Raw genomic sequence first — 23,950 nt, 5'->3', positions numbered from 1 at the left:
ATTGGTTTTGCCATAAAAATTGCACTTATCACTCATGTCTATATATAGCTACACACACCCCTTCCAACTCACTGAATCAATTTGCAAATATCACTCTTGAGTTTCCAACCCTCTATCTCTACTTGTTCTTGAGATTAAACATTTTTTCTAAGATCTTTGTAGAAATTGAGACATAGATTGCTAGGGTGCTATATGAGTTGTACATTGGTTTCTTACAAGGAACTTGATTGAGGATCAAGGGTCTAAAAAAAAAAAGATCTCTTTTCACCTCTAAGAGGAATTATGGGTATTGTTTCTAATCTTCTCAAAGGTTCAAGGGGATCCAAGCTTTAGACATAGCAAAGACGAATTCGTGGGAAGCAATTCTCCCCTACATTTTCCTCCAAAGTGATTAAATCCTTCAACCACCCCGAGGTGAACCTTGGCCATCTAGCCCCCTTTAGCGGTGTAAAACCACTAGTATTGTCCCCATACTTTTCAACCAACAAAATTTTTCAAAGTGATAGCTCCTCTTGAAGCAAGCGCCATTTCCACTTAGCCAAGAGACTCATGTTCACCACCTTGACATCTCTAACCCTTAAACCTACCTTGCTTCTTGGTTGACAAACCTTCCTCCAACAAACCCAACAAATCTTTCGACCACCTCCAACAACTCCCCAAAGAAAATCTATTTGAATACATATCACCATTCTCTGCCGGAATTTTGAAGAATGACAAAAAGAAGATAAGAATTGCATTCAATACGGAATTAAGAAGTACAATTTTTCCTCTTAGAATCACATATTTGCTTCCCCACGAGTTAAGCCTATTTCTAAATTGATCCAACCTTGGCTCCCAAGTCGAAACCTTTTTTGGATTGGCTCCCACCGACAACCCCAAGTACTTGAACGGAATACTACCCTCTCTACAATGCAAGAATCCACAAGCTGCTTCCATAAAGTCTCTTGGGACATTAACGCCTATCAATGAAATTTTGTAGAAGTTCACTTTCAACCCCGAAGCCATTTCAAAATCTCTTAACAACGCCTTCAAATGATTAGAATATGATTTTTTTTTATTTTAGTTACAAAGATGACTATTATTTCTATTTTGTTTATTTGAAATAAAGCATAACTATTATTTTATGTTACTGATGTTATTTACAGCTTAAATAGAAGATAATTCTTCTTTCGAAAATTTGTATTTTTTTTATTAAGGGTCAATTTTTAATATTAGAGCATAAACTCTGATTTAATTGGGAGGACCATTTTTATATATCTCTGTTCCTTGATGAGGCGCATTTAACAAGATAATAATTTTGTAAATTAGCTAGCTACAATCAAGATTTTACATTTTTACTAAGAAATGGCAGTTCATTAAAAAAAAGTAAAAACAAATACAAAGATAGAAAAAGTAAAATAAATTCTTGGCTTCCTCCTATTCAATTCTCGTGATGCTTTTCTACTCCTTTAAGACCTTTTTTACTTTCTCTTTTGTGTGTGGCATGCTCAACAATCCTCAACCAACCAAGTCTTTGCATGGAATATGCCATCACCACACGTGAATCTTATGAAATCATATCCATCATTTCATTTCATTCATTCATAACCCCATTAAGATGTAGTACACAAGAGTAATGGGTAATGCAATCAACATCCCAAAAATGACACTGCATTCTCACCAAAATTAGTTTCATTGGTTAGCATTAAAAGGGAGAAAATTTAAGTAAAATAATGAAGGGTAGGAAAAGAAAATTCTTAATTATTGAATTCTCACCCTGTGCTTAGAATATCAGGATGTACATTATATTCCTTAGCAAAGACAAATGGGACAATTCCTTGTGGAAGAGCTGCCTGTTGTTTTTTGGTAATTAGATGCCAAATTGGACAGACAAACAATCATGTTAAATGTGGTTCCAACTGTTTCTTGTACAAATATGATTACAAACACTTGAGATATATAAATCCTCAATATTAATATTAAGATATATTTTTTAATGAATTTAAATTTAATTATTTATTATGAACCGATAATGAAAATAATCAAGGGTCAAATTTGTTTTTAGTCCCTACAAAATCATGAGTTTTCAAGTTTAGTCTCTATAAAATTTTAATGGTAATTTTAGTCCTTCATAATATTGTAGTTTGTAAAATTAAAATGGTTCTTATTTTGAAAACTTTTTACAAAAAATGGGTACTTTTAGTCCTCCAAAATAGTCCCCATAAAAATGCAAGTAAAGACTAAAAGTGAAAAAAAAAAATTGTAGGACTAAACCTGAAAATTTCTTATTTTGGAGGGACTAAAAACTTATTTAACCAATAATTAATTATTATACAAATAACATCTCTTCATATAAATATATATTTGGCCAAATATTTGAGAATGTGGTACACAAATGTATACCATTAGATATATGTATAAAACATGTTTACACAATCAATTATTATACTATTTTCATAATACTGTCAGTTGAGTGGTAAAAATTTGACTCTATAATCTTGAGGGTTGAAGTTCAAATTCATTGACGTCGGTTGTAAAATGATTATTTATGTCACTTTATTTAATAATCACTTTCCAGTTATTTTAAATAACTATTTGATATTTTTTTTTTAAATATGAGTTATTGGTTTGTTTTTTCATAGCCAAAGAATGTTATTTGCAAAGAAACCATAGTGCATATATTTTTGTACCAATAAATTCCAACCACTGAAAATTATTTCTTTTTTTATCTAAACAACAATAAACTAACTTATCTTGGGAGAGCTAGATACACACACTACACAAATATATAACTAATTAAATATTAAAAGTAAATTAAAAAAAGGAGAGGAATTTTTTGGAGGGCATGCAATGAATATTGTAATGGTTATGTTAAAAGGGAACAAAAAAGAAGACAGAGAAAAGAAACAAGACCTGAACAACGGCAACATGAAAGAGAACACCTTTGAGTCCAACAGCAAATGAAGCAGCTGCCATGACAGCTGGACCAACAAGGAATCTCACACCCATTGAAAAAGCTGCAACGGAATTTCCACATGCTATGATTTTTGGTTGCAAAGCCATGAACAAACCTGTCAAAACAAGCATGCCAAAGAGGAGGCAAAGCATGCCAATCAATTAGTATCACCACTATCACTATATATCTTCAGTCAATCACATTTCTCTGTGAATCATCTTTCATCATCACTACCACCACTAACCACACCTCATCACATCACAAGCTTGGCAAAAAGTTATCATAAAATTTAAAATAGGAGTAAAGAAATTTATCATAATTATAAAAATATATCTAATACGTCTTTTGTTAATCGGTTTGATCTTTAAACGTGTTTTTGTTAGTTAATTTAATCATCTAATGTGTCATTCGTTAGTCAGGTTCGGTTGTAACATATAATATAAAAAAAGTGATTTTAATATTCTGAAATTTATAGATTAATTTTTTAAGATTTTTTTGAAAAAAGAAGCTTTTGTTTTTGTTTACCATAATAAAAGTTAATTTAAAAAAAAAACAATTATCAAATATGATTTTTGAAATAAAAATAGTCAAAACAGATTATTATTATTATTTGAAGGGAAATGTTAACTTGTGCCCTTAAGACACAAGTTTAGAAGCTAATTGTAGAAACTAATTTTTGGAAATTGTGCATTCAATGCTTTGAAAGTTTAAAAACTTATCTTTTCACTACAAAACTCATGTTTTATTTCTTTTTTTAGATCCTTAACTTGTGCCCTTAGGGCACAAGTTAACATGACCCTTATTTGAAACAAGCTTTATTTTCATTCTGTTCAGATTCTTATTTTTATGAAATTTGTAACAAACATGTGAAAATTTATTAGCAAAAAGCACACTTAGAGCTATTTTTCAAATTTCAACATATTTAGAGGAGTTAAGATGGGTCTGACAAAAGTAAAAAAATTAAAATATGATATATACTCCTTAAAAGAGTGAAAAAAGATTGAAAAAGTAACAAACACATTATCATAACATTATACTGTTTAGTGTTTACTTTTTCTCTAGTTATCACACACACTCCACTCCACCTTTGCTTGCTTGCTTTGTCAAACAAAGCATTTATTAATAATGATAACAACAATTATCAAAATTAGAAAGGAATATCATAAAAGATATTTTATGCTCTATCTTTTACTTTTTCAGGAAAAGAAAATGTCAGAACAAGTAAAAATATTCTGTTTTAAATACTTTTTTGAATTTTTTTTCAGTCAAATTATTTTTGAAAGATAATAGTAACATAAAGAAGAGATAATAAACTGACCAAGACTGAACATAGCCATGCCAAGTCCTGCATCTGACAGTATGGAAATAGACTTTGCTATAATGGCAGGCATTTCAATATTATACCTGCAATATAAACACAACCAAACTATAATCAATCAAAATGGAATCAATATGAAGAATTTGGTTCCTCTGTCGTCAACGATTGTACGCATTCATGTAGTAGTAAGTGCATCAGACGGTCTAAATATCAAATTTAGTATTTTAAATTTTTAAAAAAATATGGATTATTTGATCTCGATCAGATGACCACCATATGCTGACTACATGAATGCTCACATTTGATGGGGTAAAAGTGACCATTTGATCAGAAATGAACGACCAAGATCTTTTAAAGCTAATTTTGTTATTATATAATCTGAGTTGTTCGATTTCAAATTAACGACCAAAATCGTGTACTCGGTGGAATTACTACTTTAGGTGATTAGGGTAAAAAAACATGAAATTTTACATATGTAATGTGGAAGATATGCATAGGATTTTCATGAAAAAAACATACCTGAATGAAACCAAAGACCAAGTGAGACCAATTAAGCTAGAGTAAGTGTTTGGATTTCTGATAAGTTTTCTCCAAACCATAATCAATATAAGCCTAGTCATCACACTAGCTGGTGGCATAACTTTAGATTTTCCATCTCCACCTTTCTCACCACCTTCATGTTGATTCATTTCCCTTTCCATTCCTCTATTACCAAAGCTGAATTCATCTTTCTCCAAATAGTCCTCTTGAGTGTCTCTATGACCCTCCACTAATTCATCAAACAAATTGAAAACCAACATAAAAATCAAACTAATATGTAAAAAATCAAACTTTAAGGCCTCTTAGAATTCACTTATTTCAACTTATCTACTGATATAAACACTTGTGATACCGTTTCGAAAAGCATATGAAGATAAAAACTATTTTCATATGCAAGGTCCGTAAACTATTTTCAGTCTATGAAAGCTTATTTTCATAGACTGAAAATAGTCTATGAAATAAAAACAGCTTATTATAATAACAACTTATACATAAGTACTTATACTAAAACACTTAAATAAGTAGTTTATCCAAACAAGGTCTAAGATAAAGGTGAAAAATAAGAAGAAGAAAAAAAAAACAACCTTTTCCAGGAGACACATTCAATTTAACTTCTTTCTGATCATGAGCACCAAAGTCATGTCCACCAAACACATCAGAGACAGGTGAAGCACTAGAACTCCAAACAAACATATGAAGATCTTCTTGTTTCTGTTGACTTTGACCATTACTCTTCTTAGCATTAACACTGACATTAGAACCAAGATTTTTACTACCATTATTTGTAGGAGAAAACATTCCTGGATTAGGTGCAGGATAGTTTTTGAATTTCTTAGCATTATTATTAGCTTCTTCTTCATAATTAGAAGGTCTTGGAGTAACACCTCTTGAATTAGCAGATAAACCATAGTTATTGACAACATCATTAGCACCAAAGTTTGAGTTTCTTCCACCACCCATCATAGAATAAAAATCAGTATGATTAAAACTAGAACCTCTAGGTGTAGGGTTTCTTGAAGATTGCAAAGAGTAAATTTCAGCATTAGTAAGATTAGAAGGTCTAGGAGTATTTGAAGAAAGACCTTGTGATCTTCTTGAGTAAATATCTGATCTTGAAGCATTTGATTTTCTAACAGTGATATGAAGTTTACCATCTTCTTTGATTTCAGCATCAGTTTCCAATGGTGTTCTACCATCCAATGACATGACATCAGAATCAACATGGATTGAAACAATGGAACCAGCAGTGTCAGGAAACTGTTCAGAAATCAACAACCTTGCTCCTCTAAACTCAAACATGAAAAGCATCAAAGTATACCAAATGATACATTGAAGAACAACAATTTGTACCATTAAACTACCTGAAAATTCACCATACATTCCTTTAAGTAAAGGAATTCCCATAACCAAAGTGTTTGGAAGTGTTGAGAGTGAAAAGAGTGTTATAGTCCATTCTAAACAACCCCTTTTGGAGAAATTGCTCCATATAGCAAGAAGAAATAAGATTATGAGTTTTTGAAGTGTATCAGCTGCTAAAAACCTAAGGTTCATTTTGTAAGGATTGTTTGATGCTATGAAATGGAATGAAAGAAGTGGAACAGCAAAGAGTGCAACAAAACGGTTGATTCCTGAACATTGATCAGGTGAAAATATTTTCCACCATTTTACTGATCCATAAGCTAAGATCATAGCTACATAAAGTGGCACCATTGCTGTCATGACATGGTAGAAATCTGTTAAAGTGATCATGTTTTTTGTGATGAGGTTTGAAGAAAGTTTGAGTTTTAGGGGAAGAAGAATAAAGGGTAGGAGAGAAAAAAAAGAGTTTGAAGTTTGTGTTATGAGAGATAGGGTTGGTGGTTGTGATGATGAAAAGATGTATAGATATAGGGAAATGAGAAAGAGAGCATGTGGTTTATTTGGATTTTTGAGGTAGTGGGGTGGTGTGTGTATGCAGCAGAATATAGCAAATATTTTTTGAGTTTTGAGAGAAGCTAGCAAATTTGCACTTGCAGTCTTGAAGGCATAGAGAGGATGGCAAAGTTTTTTGCTTTTATTTTAGGATTTGCTAATTTATGAAGCACGGACACTTCTTGGATTAGGCATGTTCCAGTATCGATCACGTGTCGTATCTGACACCGACACGACACCGACACTTGTAATTACACTGAATTATGTGATTTTTTCAAATTATTAGTTATGTTGGCGTGTCCGTGTCTGTATTCGTCCTTCATGGTAATTTGTATTCTAATGTTAAGGATTTTAAAAGAAACAATTTTATACTTATATGAACATTTTTAAAATTTTTGAAACATTATATGCACGATCGTTAAAATAATAATATTACTATATTAAGTGTTTTTAACATCTGTCTTTAGAACACATGTTAGCTCTAAATAGAGATGATAAAGTACATGTCCCTTTGGTTTTTTTCGAAAAATCGTGAAACCTAATTTGGTCTATAAAAAATAAAAGTCATTTTGAGTTTCTGAGAAACAAAAATAGAACAACTTTTTTTAGAGGAAACATGGAACAACTTAATGTATGTTTGATTTCAATTTTTGGATGATTCTAAATGTATAGATTTGATTTTGATATGTTTGTTTGATTTCAAGAATTATTTATGTTGATTCGGGGATTTATTCTAATTTGAAACTGAAATTTGAGGTTTTTATTCTAAAATCGACTCTTAAACTCAAATGCTTGTTCAATTCACTTTTTATGGAATATATTTAAACACAAAATATTTTACGATCAACTCACTTTTAACATAAATCAATTTTTTAGGATAAATTTATTCAAATTAAGGAAGAAGACATCAAAATACTGAGTCTCAGAACTACGTTGTTCCGATTTTATTTTTTCAAAGATTAAAAGTTATTTATATTTTTCTCAAATACCTAATTTGATCTCATAGTTTTTCATAGACACTAAAAGTTTTTCCTAGAGACTAAAATAGGCCTTTTCTCCATTATTTTTTATTTTTTGAAGTTTTGTTGGTTTGCTTTTTGTTTTGAGGCCAAGGCTAGCGTGGGAGACCATTTCATGTCTCTCACGGTGGGAGAGGAAAAAAAACCTGCAGCTGCAGGTCACCACCAAATTTAATAGTTTTATATTACTTTTGCTATTTATACTTTTGACCCACCTAAGTTAATTATAAATATTCCACTCGAGTTTTTTTATTTACGAAATTGGCATGTTCCGTTTTTTTTTATTGTTTTTTTAGGCATGTATTATTTACAATACTGTCACCAAAATCTAATTTACTCCAAACATTAATCTTGATTATAAATCCTTCTTCCTCATACACCAAAAAATTTCCCAGAAGCTTTCCCAACAAAAAAAAAAAACAGTAACATTCATCAAAACTATTTTATCCCAAATATGTTCCAATAAAAAATATCTCTCTTCTCCAATCAAATATTCTATTACACACTCAAATCTGAAATTGTGCTTCATGTTGTAGGTGTTCGACATCCCAGATCCTAATACAATACAAAACACAAATAGTTGTTTTTTCATGGAAAAATCGCAGTTTTTGTGTTCAAAGCACTCACCCTTTACATTAAGTTTCTCTTCATTGCTTGTATTTGACAATCATCACTGAATATGAAATAAATTATAGTAAGAATTTATTTATTCCACAAATAAAAAAATCAAAGAGTGAGATTCTGTTTTAACTCGTTTATATATTCGTAAAAGGAGGTTGGGTGTTTTTTGTTGAAATTAATAAAAATTATTTTAGTTTTGAGTGCTTTAAGATGTAGAAAATTGCTTGAAATCACAAAGAGAATGGTACTTGGTTCTTGATTCTAGATTAAAATTGAGTTTTTGGTTTTAAAATGGCTTAAATTATGGTTTTTTTCGTCCGGGTCATGTGGGTTTTCAACCGGGTCGTTTTGACCCGTCTAGAGGTTGAAGATGCAGTTTTAAAAAAAAATTAAAAAACATAAAATTGAAATTGCACAAATTGCACAGGTTTCGAACCGCAGCCATCATGAAAAACCGATCTGAATTTACACCAATAAGTGTACCAAGTATTCTAATTGAAATCAAATGAATTTAAAACATATTTAATCAATGACATGACATAAATTTTGAAGAATTAAAATATAATTAACATTCAGTAGTTTATCAGATTGACTTATATGAAAGATTTCGATTGCCGAAATTCTAGTTCTTACTTCGTTGTTAATTCAATTAGATCATATTCAACTGATCGTTATTCGAATAGGTCCGTCTTGATCGTCAGTTGAATAAGGTTTTCATTTTCAATTGAATGTATGATAATTTATAGTGCAAATTCATAAGGATTCAGTCTTGGTCGTCTGTCGACTAGTTAGGTCCGTTATTCATTTTTTTTTTTACAAACAAATATTGCAAATGCTAACATTTATAATGTGCCCGGCTAGTTTAGTCATTTTTTATGATAATTTAATCAACATTCAAATGCATGGTTATTGTATTATATACATTAGCATATAAAGGTCCAATTGATTACATTATTTATCGTTATAAAATATTTTTCTTTTTTTAAGAAAAATGCTTATAGCATTTCATTAAACAAAAAAAAAACTATAAATACAATTTGCATATTTTTATTTAGTACCAAAAAAAAAAACAATAACATCAATTCACAAAAATGTGAAAATAACACCAAAACATAAATTATGAATGGTTTGCCATGGTTATGTGGTGAATGGTTTGCGATGGTGTGATGGTCGATGGAAAAATTGAGAAGAGTATTATTAATAGAGTTTTGAGTGGGAAGAGGGAGTCAAAATTTTCACTCAAATTTCATTTGCCGCTAAAATCAAGTGAGTTCCCTATTTTTAGAAACAAAAATATTGCTGCCACATATGACCAACTGTCGCATGAACTGTCATGGAAATAAAAAAAAATCACTTTGCAACAGTTGTACCAAAGTGTCGCAAGACGAGGGGCTGTTTGTTACGTAGTACGGTAGTAGAATAAAAGTTGTTTTACCATCAAATAATTTAAAGATTATTTATCAGGTGAGCTTAGCTCAGTTGGTAGGAATATTGCATACTATATGTAGGGTCGGGGTTCGAACACTAGACACTCCACTTCTCTACAATTTAATTGTGTGAGCTCTAGTCACTGGATTACTTGAAGAAAAAAAAAGATTATTTATAGAGACTAACGAAAAGATGGATATTCACGTGTTCGTTTTTCCGCTCTTTTTATTGCGTTAACGTTTGAAAATTATGAACGGTGTTTTTTTAAGGAAATTTTGATTTGATTAAAACTAAAAATATAAATGTGTGTTGTTTGTATTGAAAATTAAGTGCATTTTTTAAAAGAGAAAAAGTCAGCCAAAAGAGCTGGAATGGGTTGTTTTCTTTATATATAGTATAGATTTTATGAAAAATTATAATTTATTTTGCGTTTGTTTTGCCTAATAAAGATCACTTTTTTTAAAATAAAAAAAAAATAGTTTGTTTGGATACATCTATATAAAAGCGATTTTTTGTTACAAAATTGGTTGAATCTTTTGATCCAAATTTTCTCTCTCCTATAAAAAAAAATCTATTTTTTGATAAGCTTCTCTTAACAGCTGCTCATTTGAAGTTGTTTTTAGATTATTTTTAGATTTTGATTTTTTTTTAAATTGTAACAAACGGATGCAATACTCTTAAAAATGATTACTTTTTATAAAAAAAAAATAAAATTGTTTTCCTTAACAAAAATTATAACAAACGGGCTCTGAGTGTCACAGAGTGTCTAGTTTCTTGTAGTGAATATTCCTCTTACGATCAAAACAGACTCAACCAACTAACGGTATCAAATCAAATAATTCCAACTGTTGGATATGACCTAATTGATCTAATGACGAAGTAGGTACTGGAATTTCATAGATCGGGATTTTTCGTTATAAGTCAATCCGACAGATTATCCCTTCAGAAACCTAGTCAAGATGGAAGGATATTTCTCCAACGACCGAATCTGATCCAACCGACTAAACAAATCAAATAAAAAAAATTTGAACCTTGGATATGACCTAATTGAGTTATTGATGAAGTTGGAATTGTAATTTCTACGATCAGAATCTTCGTTGCAAGTCAGTCCAACAGACTACCCCTTCAGAAACCTAGTCAACATGGAATGAGATTTACACAACGACTAAAATATACCTAACTAACTAACAACATCAAATAAAACAATTATGTCCGCTCGACGATAGTTCAATTAGGTCTTTCAAGAATAATTAATTGTATATAACCACATACAATTAATTTTAATTTAAACATCGCACCATTAAATTTTTAATATATCATATATAATTACAAACATTTAATAATATTATAATGCATTAACGTATTGGACCTTATATTAGTTTGATATACTATTGGACATTAGAAACCTAATCAACATGGATGAACATTACTTCGACGATCAAAACGGATCCAACCGAAAAACGGTATCAAATATAATCAATCAGACAGTTAAATATGGATTGAAATACGTTTTAGAATTTGAATATGAATTGAAATCGTATAACATCAATAAAAATTCTTGGCGCAGTTGGTGTGAATTGGATACGTTGATGATAAAGGTTGATAAAGGAAGGAACTTGTTCGATACCTATACATGTGTGTTACATCAATGTCTTAATATTTTTGGTGTGTGTTACATCAATGTCTTAATATTTTTGGTTTTTTTTTAACTGCATCTTCTACCTTCAGACGGGTCGAAACGACCCGGTTAAAACCCAGGTGACCCGGATGAGAAAAACCATGCCTTTAAGCTATTTTAACACCAAAAACTCAATTTTAACATAAAATCACGAACCAAATACCATTTCTTCGTGATTTCAAGCAATTTTCTGCATCTTTAAACGCTCAAAACTGAAATTTTTATTAGTTTCAACAAAAAATACCCAACCTCAGTTATGGATAAAAAAACCTCTTGATTTAAAAATGGTTCTGGAGATAAAAAATTGATTTATTGCAGTTATTGTTATTCAATGAATACCAGATATCAGAAAAATATTTTTTAATGGTGCCATGAACACTAGTGTTGGGTGTAAAGAACTCATGATGCTGGGCATGGTGGTAGCAGGAAGGGAAATCAGAAAAAGGAGAGAGGATAAAGAAAAAAAAAAGAGTGGTCAAGAAATTTTTAAATAAATTTTATCTGTAAAAAAAAGGTTATAAATAATTTTTTTTTTAAAAATATGTATATCACGTTTAGTTAAAATATTTAAGACTTGGGTATTTATAAATATTCTATCCATCAGGGCAAGTTTTGTAATTCTCAAATTTTAGTTATGGATAAAATCACATGCAAAAGTACAATTTGCCATTCACCTACAACATACTGTAGCAACAGGTGTTTGGTAAGCAATCTGGACCGCACGTTGGTTTTGAGGCACATCTGATGGCTAAAACATGGTCTCTCACGGTGAGAGACATGATTTGGTCTCCCACGCTAGAAGCCGCCTTGTTTTGAAGTGTGTTTGGATTATGGGTTTGGGAAAGGAATGGGACTAGTTGAGAGGTATTTGATGTGTGTTTGTGGCTATCCCTTTCTATACACCTTCTATGGGACCTATATTTGTCGCAAAAAGCATTGAAAAAGTATTTTGGGTTGAGGTGGGGATGTCTCCTTAAGTACTTTGTTTTAGAGAATGCTTTTTAGTTTTGTAAAGAGGTGATCCTCTTTTTCTCTGGATCTATGGTTACTTTATGAAAAAGAAAATCAAATAAACATTAATTAAATTGATTATGCAAATTCAGAGAACACTAATTCACATCATATGACATAATAATACATCTTTCAGTCGTTGCTCTGCTCGATTGAGAATTGCATCTTGAAAAGTTGGGAAAATATTTATTTTAGCCTTTAATTTTTTTTACTTAATGAATGAATTGTTAATAATTTAGTGTGTTGTTCCACATTGTGATCCTACCCGACTTAAGGCATTAGCATTTACAGTTTTGTGTAGAAAATACTCAATTTACACACATAAATTATATAGCATGTTTTTTTTGTTACTTGGTGGAGGTAGAGAGGAGTGAAGTAGGAATGGTCATCGGCAATTAGAGTAAGAAACTCATCAAAGCCTCTCTCAAAAACTTGCAATTGTTGGATTCATTTTTTTTTTTGTAGTAAAAGATATACTAACTAGGAGTGTGAATTTTCAAAATAACATTAGTCATATACTCCCTCCATCTCACAATATTAGTCGTTTAAGGTTTGTGCACGATTACTAAGGAAATAATTAACTGTGTTGATTTCAATAGTAAAATTAGTAGCATTTATGTAACATCTGAAACTGCTTTCAGGATTGCCGACTGACCCTACAAACCAACATGAGTCTTTTCAGCGTGTTTTGTCCTCACTCGCACGCTTACCGGGAAACTTTCCGGTAGGTCACCCATCTCAAAATTGCTCCAAGTCAAGCACGCTTAACTGTGGAGTTCTTATGGAATGAGCTACCTAAAAGAAGATGCATCTTGTTGATATAGGTAGTACCAAACAATTCAAGCCTTCCTTCAACCATGTAGTCCCATACTTACAGAGCCTTAGGATCCCTCTCATTCCGATGTGATTCGGTTCATCTAGAAACTGTCGGGAGCCGCTCATTGTCGTGCCTTGTGCACCGTCGACCACTCCCCTGTCCTCGTCAGCCGTGGGTGTTACAATTTACTAAAATACCCTCACTGATTGTTGTTAGTGGAGTAGTTAAGTTGGATGAAATTCAATAAATAAGGATATAATAGTGGAAAAAAAATATAATAAATGATGATGTATTGGTATTGTAAAATGGCAATTATTTTGAAAAAAATAAAAAATGTTAAAAAGACAATAATTATGAGAAGGATGGAGTATTATTATATATGTAAATCTTGAATATAATATTTGATCTTCTTTCTCAATAATGTGTGATTGATATATAAGTTTTCAAAACAGACTTTTTAGGATAAAATAAGGTTTTCAAAACAGACTCTTTAGGATAAATTCGGCTTAGGTGAGTTTTCAAAATAATAATAATATATGTTCTTCCTATTCCTTTTTAATTGTCACATTTACAAAAGAAACAAAGTATTTTATTTATTTGTCATTTATAAATTTCAATGAAAGGTTAATTATTATTCCGTCAATGTTAATCTTAGTTTTTTTTTTGGTCAAGTAGCCTAGTGGCTAGAGCTCACACATATAATATGTGGATTCCGTCAATGTTAATCTTAGTTTTTTTTTTTTTGGTCAAGTAGCCTAGTGGCTAGAGCTCACACATATAATATGTGGAGAAGGGGAAATACTTCCATGACATAGTTTTGGTGCCATTGGTGCCATTGGGGAAATTCTGGCCATTGATGTGTGTGGGGATGTGTGTGTGATGTGTGTGTGTGTGGTGGAGATGCAAGCTATGGCACCAATGGCACCAAAGTGCTACTCGTGGAGAAGTGGGGTGTCCGGGGTTCGAACCCCGGCCCCTACATATAATATGCAATATCCCTACCAACTAAGCTAAGCTCACGGGGATTAATCTTAGTTATTTATTGTAAAGAGAAATACATAAAATTAGTTTTTTGTTTTTGATAAACCATGAGGTGTGAAGAGAAATCATTAAGGAACGGGCATCACAGCTATGCTGGCATCACAAACCCTCCATAATTAACCGTAACACACTTCTAAATATCATTAATAAAAGAGTAAATTACACTCCCCTCCTCTCAAAGATGCTTGAATTACATCCCCCCTCTTATGTTAAAATATACACTTTTCTCCCCTCTTATTCAAAACATATTAGAAAATATTTTACTCCCCTCCCTTGAGAGAAAATTGAATTACATTCTCTTCCCATTTTATGTTAAAATCTACGCATTAGTCCCTCAATTTTTTTATTTCTAATAATCTAACAAAAAAATAATCTAACACACTTAAAAGAAAAATAGCATTGCGGGTTCATTTTAATATAATCAAATTTTGAATACAATTTCTCAACAATTTCAACACTAAGCCACTAACAATTTTCTTGATTTAATTTTCCTTCCATTAATTGATATCCAATATCAATAACCCTTTTAAACAAATCATTAAATCTCTTATCTCTTATTTATAAATGTTAACCCGTCAAGCTATCCTTAACCCTAATTAAACCCTAATTTTAATCTCAAAATTTCCCTCCTTTCTTCACGCAATTAATCTAAAAAATCTTCATTGAAAAAAGTCTTTGCACGGATTCAAACCCGAGTCTGAATTGCTTCTTCTCAACAATTTCACCACTAAGCCACTGACAATTTTCTCTTACTTATAAATCTTAACCCGTCTCGCAAAATTAAATCTTATTTTAACCTAATTCTCTCGCCTAATTTTCCTCCACACTTTTGCATTTAATGTTTATCTACAGTCAAATTATGTTTCTAATTTCATGCGAAATTTAAGTCCTATTTTTCCTTACTTATAAATCTTAACCCGTCTCGCAAAATTAAACCTAATTTTAACCTAATTCTCTCGTCTAATTTCCCTCCACATTTTTGCATTTAATGTCAAATATTTTACTTTCTAAAATATTATGTTATGTTACAGTACCACGTACGATGTTATGGAAATATTATGTTATGGTACAGTACCAACGTATATGCTTCTTAATATTTTGATCTTCAACTAAACTATTTTGTTACCTGTTACCTTCAAATATTACCTTCGATAAAGCATATGGGTCAATGGTCTAGTTCAAATAAACATACATAGGAGAGGAAAACATTTTATCTGTTATGTACTTTGCCACGGCTCAAACCGTAACTAAAGAGTTATTTTTGGCACTTTAACGACCAAAATCTATCTAGAAAAATCAATTTTAATTTGGATTCAATATTCATATTGATCAAAGCTATGATTAAATTAATGAAATCAATTTATATAAAATTATTTTAGGAAAAAGTTGGATGAATTGAGAAGAGAGACACAAATCTCAAACACTAGAAAGATAAGTCCATATGGGACTTCCAAAAATTAGAGGGCAATTAGAAGAGAAGACAAATGAATGAGGTAAAGAAGGTGAAAACCTTCACGTGCATGTAAATTGTCATTTTCCCAAAAATATCTTGCCACTTCCAAGAGCTTGGGGTTAATCGTTAGGTGGGATTATAGGTCATTCCACAATGTTATGTTTATTTAGGATAAAATAAAAATAAAAACGTGAAATAGAAACCAACTTTGTTTAGTCCATGTTTATGTCTAAAGTAGAAATAATTAACTTAAAATTAATTTAGGATAAGAATATTATGATTTGGGAAAGAAAACATATAGACGAAGGCAATGTGTCAATGTTTATCTATATTTTGTTTTATGATGCGACTAGGTCGATTGAGTCTATGATTGAGAAAAATTTATTATTTATTTCGATTAAATTGAAGCTAATTATTTCTACCAATTTAAACATAAACATGGAACATGGAACATAAAGTTTAAGATAAAGTGATACTCCCTCCGTCCCGGAATAACCGACTCATTTTCTAAAAAAAAGTGTCCTAAAATAACTGACCCATTTCAATTTTCAATATAACTTTCATCATTTCCAATACAATATAACACTAAATAATACTACTTTTATCATTTCCAATACAATATATTCCACTTTCCCCTTTATTTATACACTTTTCTTAATCTGTGTGAAAAACCAAAGTAAGTCAATTATACCGGGACGGAGGTAGTATATATGAGAATGCATTTATGTAAGGTGAGGTCAACAATAAATTTTAGTATAAAATTCTTTAAAAAAAATTAGTATTAAAATCAATTCTATAATTTGAGGCTATAATTTTTTTTTTCCTAATAAAAATTTAGGATAAGGTGTACCAAAAAAATAATTAGGATAAGGTATGATGTTGTAGTATGAAAAATCTTCGGATTTAGAAGAGCATTTACAAAGATATTTACATTTATCTCCTTTTAAAGACCCTAATGGAGCTCAAACTCAAAATCTCTCAAATTCAAAATTGTCTTTTTACTATTAGATCAAACGCTTAAAATTATAAGCTACAATTTCTTCTTTTTTTCCTAATAAAAATTTAGGGTAAGAGATTATGTCGTGATACAGAAAATCTTATTATCGAAGACCTTCTCCAAATAACATTTACAAAAGTATTTACATTTATCTCCCTCTAAATGCTTTAACGAAGCTCGAACTCAGAATGTCTCGGATTTAAAACTTATCTTTTTAGTACTAGATCAAACCCTTAGAATTAGAAGCTACAATTTCTAACTTTAAGTAGAGTCAGTTCTTGAGACAAACTCAATTCAACTTTAAATGAATCAAACATGATAAAATCAATTTTATACATTTAAAACAATTTTTAGCTCCACCAAGATGGAACCAAACACAATTAAACATTACTCAACTTTTATAGCTAGATCAATACCATATAACACACTTTTATAGAGATGAAGTACTTTAAGTAACTACCTAAACATTTGAAGGATGATTAATCTCATAGTTAGTTCAAAATATCGAAGTTTGTAAGGATAAACCTATAAAGTGTTTATAAAACCATAGGGGAGGTAAAGACCAAAAACAAAAAATTGTTTTTAAGTTTATCTTCAAAAATATTTAATTCTTTTTCCGATGTTTACACTTAGGTTTTGTTTAGAAGTTTGGAGGGGAGGAGAAAAAGGGTTTTGGGGATGGAAAATAGAGAAGTTTTTCACATTTTTTTAGATAATGATAAATTAATGATTATGATTAATAAATTTTTAATTTTAAAAATACTATAACAACATAGTTTAAATTTGAAGAATTCATATAAACATTTCAGAAATTTTTTAGTCTTCAAATATGAAGGGTTTTGTATCATGAAGAAAAATAACTTCAAAATTCTCCCCTTCTAATCTCATTTATTTCTTCTATTTACTTTTTTCAAAGTCTTCCTCTCCCTTCCCCTACAAACTCGGAAACAAATCCTATAACATTCCTTGAAATATAAATATGTGAATTTTAACTTATTTAGGGTTGGCATAGTGATTGGTTTGGGATCTTGGAGTGTGCTCCTCTTAAGGTCTAGAGTTCAATTCTCTCTGGTGCCAATTTTGGTGGCCAAGTCTATACATAGCTTTGATCTGGCTTAAAACGGCCCCACGCAAGTGGGCGGCGGGATTGATCCCCTCGAATTAGTCAGTCTTTGGATCGGATACTGAGTTTTCAGAAAAATAAAAATATGTGAATTTTATTTCAAAATACTTAAAAAAATGTTGGTTAACAATATAATATTCTTAGAAACTTTAAAAATACGGAGATTAATAAGTAATTATACAAAAATTTATTCTCATCTTTCTAAAAACTTTATTCACATTTTTCTTTTAAAATAAATTCCTATTCCTAAGAACATTTTATATCCCCAAATTAAGTTTAGTAAACTTATAACAAAAATAAACATATATATATATATATATATATATATATATATATATATATATATATATATATATATATGGGGTTTGCTAGAACACACCCACTAGTTTTTATGTGGGAGTGTTTTAGCAAGTTATAACTAAAAAGTTAATAAATACACCTTAAGGTGTATGTTGCTATAACACACCTTCTAACAAAAACAAGTGGGTGTGTTCTAGCAAATCCTATAGGGGTTTGCTAGGATACACCCACTTACTTTTTAGAAGGAGTATTTTAGCAAGTGAATAACTAAAAAGTGGTTAAATACACCCTAAGGTGTAGCTTTGCTAAAACACTCCCACATAAAAACTAGTGGGTGTGTTCTAGCAAATCCCTATATATATATATATATATATATATATATATATATATATATATATATATATTTCTATCATTTTATTCGTTTCTACGAATATAATTTTAAAACAAACTTACCATAAATATTTCTCAAAATAAAAATGAAGAATTGTTTACTTGAATCAACAAAAGGGTTCTGACTTGGGAGACATGTTGAGAATTGATTACTTGAATCAATAAAGCTGTGAATTATGAGCAGAATAATAAATGTTTATCACACATCGTACACAAACATCTCTTGCTAATTGCGATGCATTGCCTTGCGTGGTGTGTTAAACAATTGGTACACGTATGAAGCATCATCTCTGCAAAATGCAGAAACTTGAAACAATCGAGCAAATTCATTGTTGTTATTATTACTTTCTGCTACAAAATTATGTTGCAGGTGACGCAATGGTGTGGGTGAGCATCATTCATTTTATGCTTTCTTCATTTATCCAATAGATGGAAAGTATACTGAGGACAGCATTACTCTTTTTATTTTACTTAGCAAGTGCATTGTAAATAACTATTTTTTTTTTTATAAAATAATAATATGTTATGTTCATGTTTTTTTAACAAGTTAAAATGAGATATATTACGACAACGGAGTATCCTTAATAGCATAAAGTATGTTAATAAAGATATCAAAAGTATATATGCGATCAAGTTACAAATAAATCGAAAGTACAACAAATTAGTCGATGCACAGACAAACAAACGGGCTCGACAACCACATATGAAAATTTAGATGAATATTAATAGGGAAATGTTAACCATAAGACTTTCGATGTTCTTAAATATTCGGTGGTTCCTTTCATTTCACAAAAGTCAAACACAACAAAGTCAAACAAGCTGTAAAAAGGAACAACGAGCTCTAAAACCACTTGAAGAATAAGTAAACTGAATTGCATGGTTCTGAAGATGAGACAGATCGGCCGTAGAAATGCCAAGCCAAGACCGTGCAAGGCCCCACAGAGAAGCAAAGCAAGGACAAGACAAAAACAAATGTTGAGCTGTTTCTAACCCTCCACACCCAGTCACACATAACCGATTATCGTGAGAAATAATGTCGCACGCCATTAGATTATACTTCGTCGGTAACCTGTTCTGTAGGAGAGTCTCCAGGACAAAATCGAAACCTTCAAGGGAACTTGTTTATGCCAAACAAAATCTGAAATAACATCAAAGCTTGGGGCCTCCTGCCTAGTGAGCATGTTGTACACACCCCTGATCGATTAACCGCCAACCGGATCAAGCCGTCACTGCCACTGATCTGTAGAATGAGTGTTTTTAAAACATTTGCTATAGAATCCAAAAATAAAAATAGTTTGAATAATGTATTGTTTAAACTTTTAAAGCATTATTTTATTCATCAATATCCGAAAAAAAAATACAACATTATATCAAATCATGGATACAATGAGACTAAGATACAATTTTCACTCGTGTGAGCAACAAAATTGACTTATCGCTTTACAAAACTTATCTTAAAATATTAATAACTTGTTAGAAGCACCTTTCAACTAACGTGACTGTGTGATTTTAATTTTAGCCTCTTATATTTCACTTTGCATATGCTGTGAATTTTTTTTAATACACATTTAACTAGAAACTTGAACATAGTTGTAATGTAACGCCCACATTAAACGTATCTAGAAAGTTTAGCATGTGCATTATCTTAGGTACTGGATACATTAAAATTTACAACACAAAGACTTCGAATGAATATTTTATACAACAATACGCGTTTGTACAATAAACAATACAATACTACTCGTCCAAAACATAGACAATACATCCTTAAAGTCCATAACATCCTGCAGCGGGTACGAACGAGCACTTGCTAATTATCCATCCGGCTACAAGCTTGCTAGCTCCTGCTAAGTCAACCTGCTGATCTGAAACAAATAAGGATTGGGATGAGACATAGTGTCTCAGTGAGTTCTACCTAATCCTAGGCTATAGGTAACCTCGGGGGAAAACTTATGGTCACCACGTGTCTATAATACAACCTGCCGGTCGTGCATACTAGATCCGTCATAGGTTCTTCGTATCTTAGCTCATAGGTCTTGTCTTGCTCTACATGTCATGGAGGTCAAGGGAACCTAGAACCGCTATGTCAAGATACGATGAACACATCAAGACCTAAACATAAGTCATTCATGACATGATCCTAAACCGGACAATCGGGGAAAATCCTAACATCGTCTTCGGTATACTTCATAGTCTTATCTTGATTCATAAGCTTGTACATATCTTGCATCATATCATAAACGTAAGCATATCATATTATATTCATTCATTAAGTTAGAAGTTAGCGTTGAACAAACAATATTATCTGAGTTTATTTTACGGAGTGTATCAGGTGGAGTAACCCCGAGTACAATCCCATACATGACCGATGAAAACCTAGCAAGGGTACATCAGACTCCCTCAGTGTCGTGCGGGCCTCCCTTGCGGAGCTTATCCCGTTCCCCTGGCATGAACCTCTTGAGATCCCAACCTTGCATGGATCGCAAGAGACAAAGACACCTACATCTTACTTAAAGTCTTGTACTTGCATAGACGTCTTATACTTATACTTGCTTACATAGTCATGTTCATAATCGTGTACATATCTTATATACGTTACGCTATAAGCGTATCATCTTACATCAATGATCACCACGAGTCCGTGACCTACTCGTTTGGCGGTGAGTCATTGCTTGCTTGCATAGTTATTCTTGTTCATAGTAAAGAGTTCATACTCATTAATTCATGTCTTGACATATTTAGGGACTCATGCTAACATTCTAGTTCTCGACGGACTACGTCGAGGCTCTATAGTTTTACCATTCTTAGATTCATCGCTACCCGATAATGTTCGTATGTAAACTCTCATAAGCCATCCTCATTGCACATGTTAAGATTAGCCAAGATTTTCATATTCAAGAATCGTTTGATGTTATGTGCATTGCTTGGATGTTGTTTAGGAGTTATGGAGTTGGAAATCATCGTAAGAAAAGCCTCGGATTGCACTACGACCCCATAACAAGCCAACAAACCAACGAGAAGTTGGCAAGGGCAGAGCCAACTCGCTATAAGCTAATTTTTGGCGAGTTTCATCTAGGGAAACTTGCTATAAGCCAAATATTTCGCTTATGGCGAGTTTCTTCGGGTCAGTAGTGCAGATTTGCCTTTTTGACCTAAACCACATCCAATTCAATCCTGCAAATCATCATACACATCCAGCAACTTATATAAACATCATAAAACATCTTGCATGACAATTTTAACACATAAACAATAAGATTGGCATTTGGGTACTAAAATCTCATCATTCTAAACATAACACATTTCATGGTTTTCTCACTAGATTTGCACAACCCAAGGGAGGAAATCTATCTATAGAACTCAGCTTATCATGATTTCTGCAATTGCTTCTAGTTTCACTTCATCCTGGTTCAAGACCAAACCCTAGCTCTTGGTGCTCTTGCTTAATATGTTCCAATGAAAAACCATTCCATTTCTTGTTGCTTTCTTGCTTGTTAAATTACCATGATCCATGCTTGATCATCAATTACATAAAACTTGGAATGAATGGTGGATTAGAGAGGGAAAGGGGGCGGCTTGTAGAGAGAAGGAGGAGAGAATTCCAATTCTCAAAACCTAGAGAGAGAAGCAACTCAAAGTTATGAAGACTTTGGCTCCAAACACCCTTAAATACCCCTTGAGTGAAAATACTAAAATGTCCTTAATCTTAATCGTTCTCATTCCAACACTGATACTTTAACCCGTACTTATCTGACACTGCATAGTAGTATCTTCCGTCTTACTATAACCTTCTTGGACATTCTCCTCCTGATACATCGACGATTAAATTCTCGGACTTGACGAGCGGGATATTACATGTAACTTCTACCTTCGACTCGAGATTCAGTCCACCAACCATAGTTCCAAATGATTGTGTAATTTGGTAGTTTCTTCCCAATTTTCTCTTAAGTTTATGCATAGGTTATATCTTTCAAAATTTAAATTTAAAAAAAGTTTGAAATTTTTAATTAGAATTTCATTCACTTTCACTTATACAGGCAATTTTGGTGTTTTATATTTTAGACAAAAGTAATGTTGGATATGAAAGTTATGAGTCACATCAATAAATGAGATCGTCGCCAATTCCCCTTTCTTTCACTGCTTGGTTGTATCTAGCTCTGTTTTCTACGACCGTCTAAATGGTTTTCAAGATATATGTTCATAGTAACTAGGTCATTCTTGATTTCCTTCTCTTTCACTGCTTAATAATAGTTTGATGGTAGTTAGATCCCAGGTCAAACTTTGTCTTAGGCTTTCAAATGTGTTGGATCGGCTCTACATAATGGTGTACACCCTTACTGGAATCAAGATAAAATAAGAGTTTAAAGGCTGTGGGAAAATGAAAAAGACATGAATAATTTATTTATGGATGATACTAGTTGTGATTTTGTTCTGGTCCGGCTAAAAGGCCTTATCCACTTAGCAAAGGCTCAATTACATGATAAGGCTAAAAAAAGCTCCAAGTCTATTAAATTCTCTTATGCCTATATAAGCGGGACTCCACTGTGATTCCAGGTAAGTTCATTCTCTCCTGAAAATCTCACATTCTCCTTGTTGCCCACCTGACTTGGGCATCAGAGCACATGTGCAGGTACCACCCCCTTCCATCTCATCGACAACGAGATTTTCACCATGGATTCCGGCAAGCACCTCGCCTACGTAACACTTTCTTCATCAATATGTCATCAATGTGAGTATCATTATCTTCCTCAAGATAATCTCTTTATGGGACCAAACAAGTATATATATTTTTTGTTACAAACAATTCAACGCCAAAACTGATACAAATAACTAGTAGAAGTGAGGTATTGCATGTTGAGCTTAAACACCAGCATTTTTTACTCAACCTGCACGCGAGCATTGAGATAAGTTTTTTTTTTTAGGAAGGATAGAGATGAGTGTTGTTAGCATTGCTCTTTCTAAAAGAACCATTCTCAAATTGGTGGAGACTTATATATATTTCATCCAATAAAAAAGTGAATGTTGAAAATAGTTCAATAAAATGAATGTTGCTAGCGTTGTTCAATGTTGGTTGGACTATTTTTGTTTTGAGTAATAATTTTTGAACAACCATTTGTGACAACTTTTATAATAGAAAGAGAAAAAAGAGAGAATAAGAACATAGTATGGGTGAGAGAGTAAATTGTCCAATAATTATTATAAAATAGTTATACAAATATCATCTCTCTTTAGTTTTAGTCCCAAAAACCTTATCAAACATGTGATTATAGGTGTTTTTCTTACAAAGTAAAGTTTATAGGTGTTGGTTGAGCTTATTTTTATTTGGGTCCCAAAAAAAATTGGTTTCCGTCTCTATAAAATTTAAAAG

General features: G+C 31.8%; 2 protein-coding genes across 2 annotated transcripts; both read right to left on the bottom strand.

The window, feature by feature from the left end:
- Positions 1–570: 570 nt before the first annotated feature.
- LOC146917170 (uncharacterized) lies at positions 571–1,005 on the bottom strand. Its single transcript, XM_085721831.1, has one exon. It carries the CDS (start codon positions 1,003–1,005, stop codon positions 571–573), a length of 435 nt encoding a protein of 144 aa, XP_085577957.1.
- Positions 1,006–1,279: 274 nt separating this feature from the next.
- LOC146917169 (putative auxin efflux carrier component 1c) lies at positions 1,280–6,651 on the bottom strand. Its single transcript, XM_085718954.1, has 6 exons — positions 5,378–6,651; positions 4,773–5,022; positions 4,254–4,339; positions 2,893–3,050; positions 1,756–1,832; positions 1,280–1,648 (listed from the first exon to the last, which is right to left on the bottom strand). Exons 1-6 carry the CDS (start codon positions 6,540–6,542, stop codon positions 1,582–1,584), a joined length of 1,803 nt encoding a protein of 600 aa, XP_085575080.1. The 5' UTR covers positions 6,543–6,651; the 3' UTR covers positions 1,280–1,581.
- Between the last annotated feature and the right edge of the window lie 17,299 nt (positions 6,652–23,950).

This window comes from Medicago sativa, chromosome 6 (assembly GCF_051527215.1).
Source record: "Medicago sativa cultivar Bolivia chromosome 6, Bolivia_mono, whole genome shotgun sequence".
NCBI classification, from domain to species: Eukaryota; Viridiplantae; Streptophyta; class Magnoliopsida; order Fabales; family Fabaceae; genus Medicago; species Medicago sativa.
The sequence above is the reverse complement of the archived record's forward strand: the minus strand, read 5'-3'. Positions and strand labels throughout refer to the sequence as shown.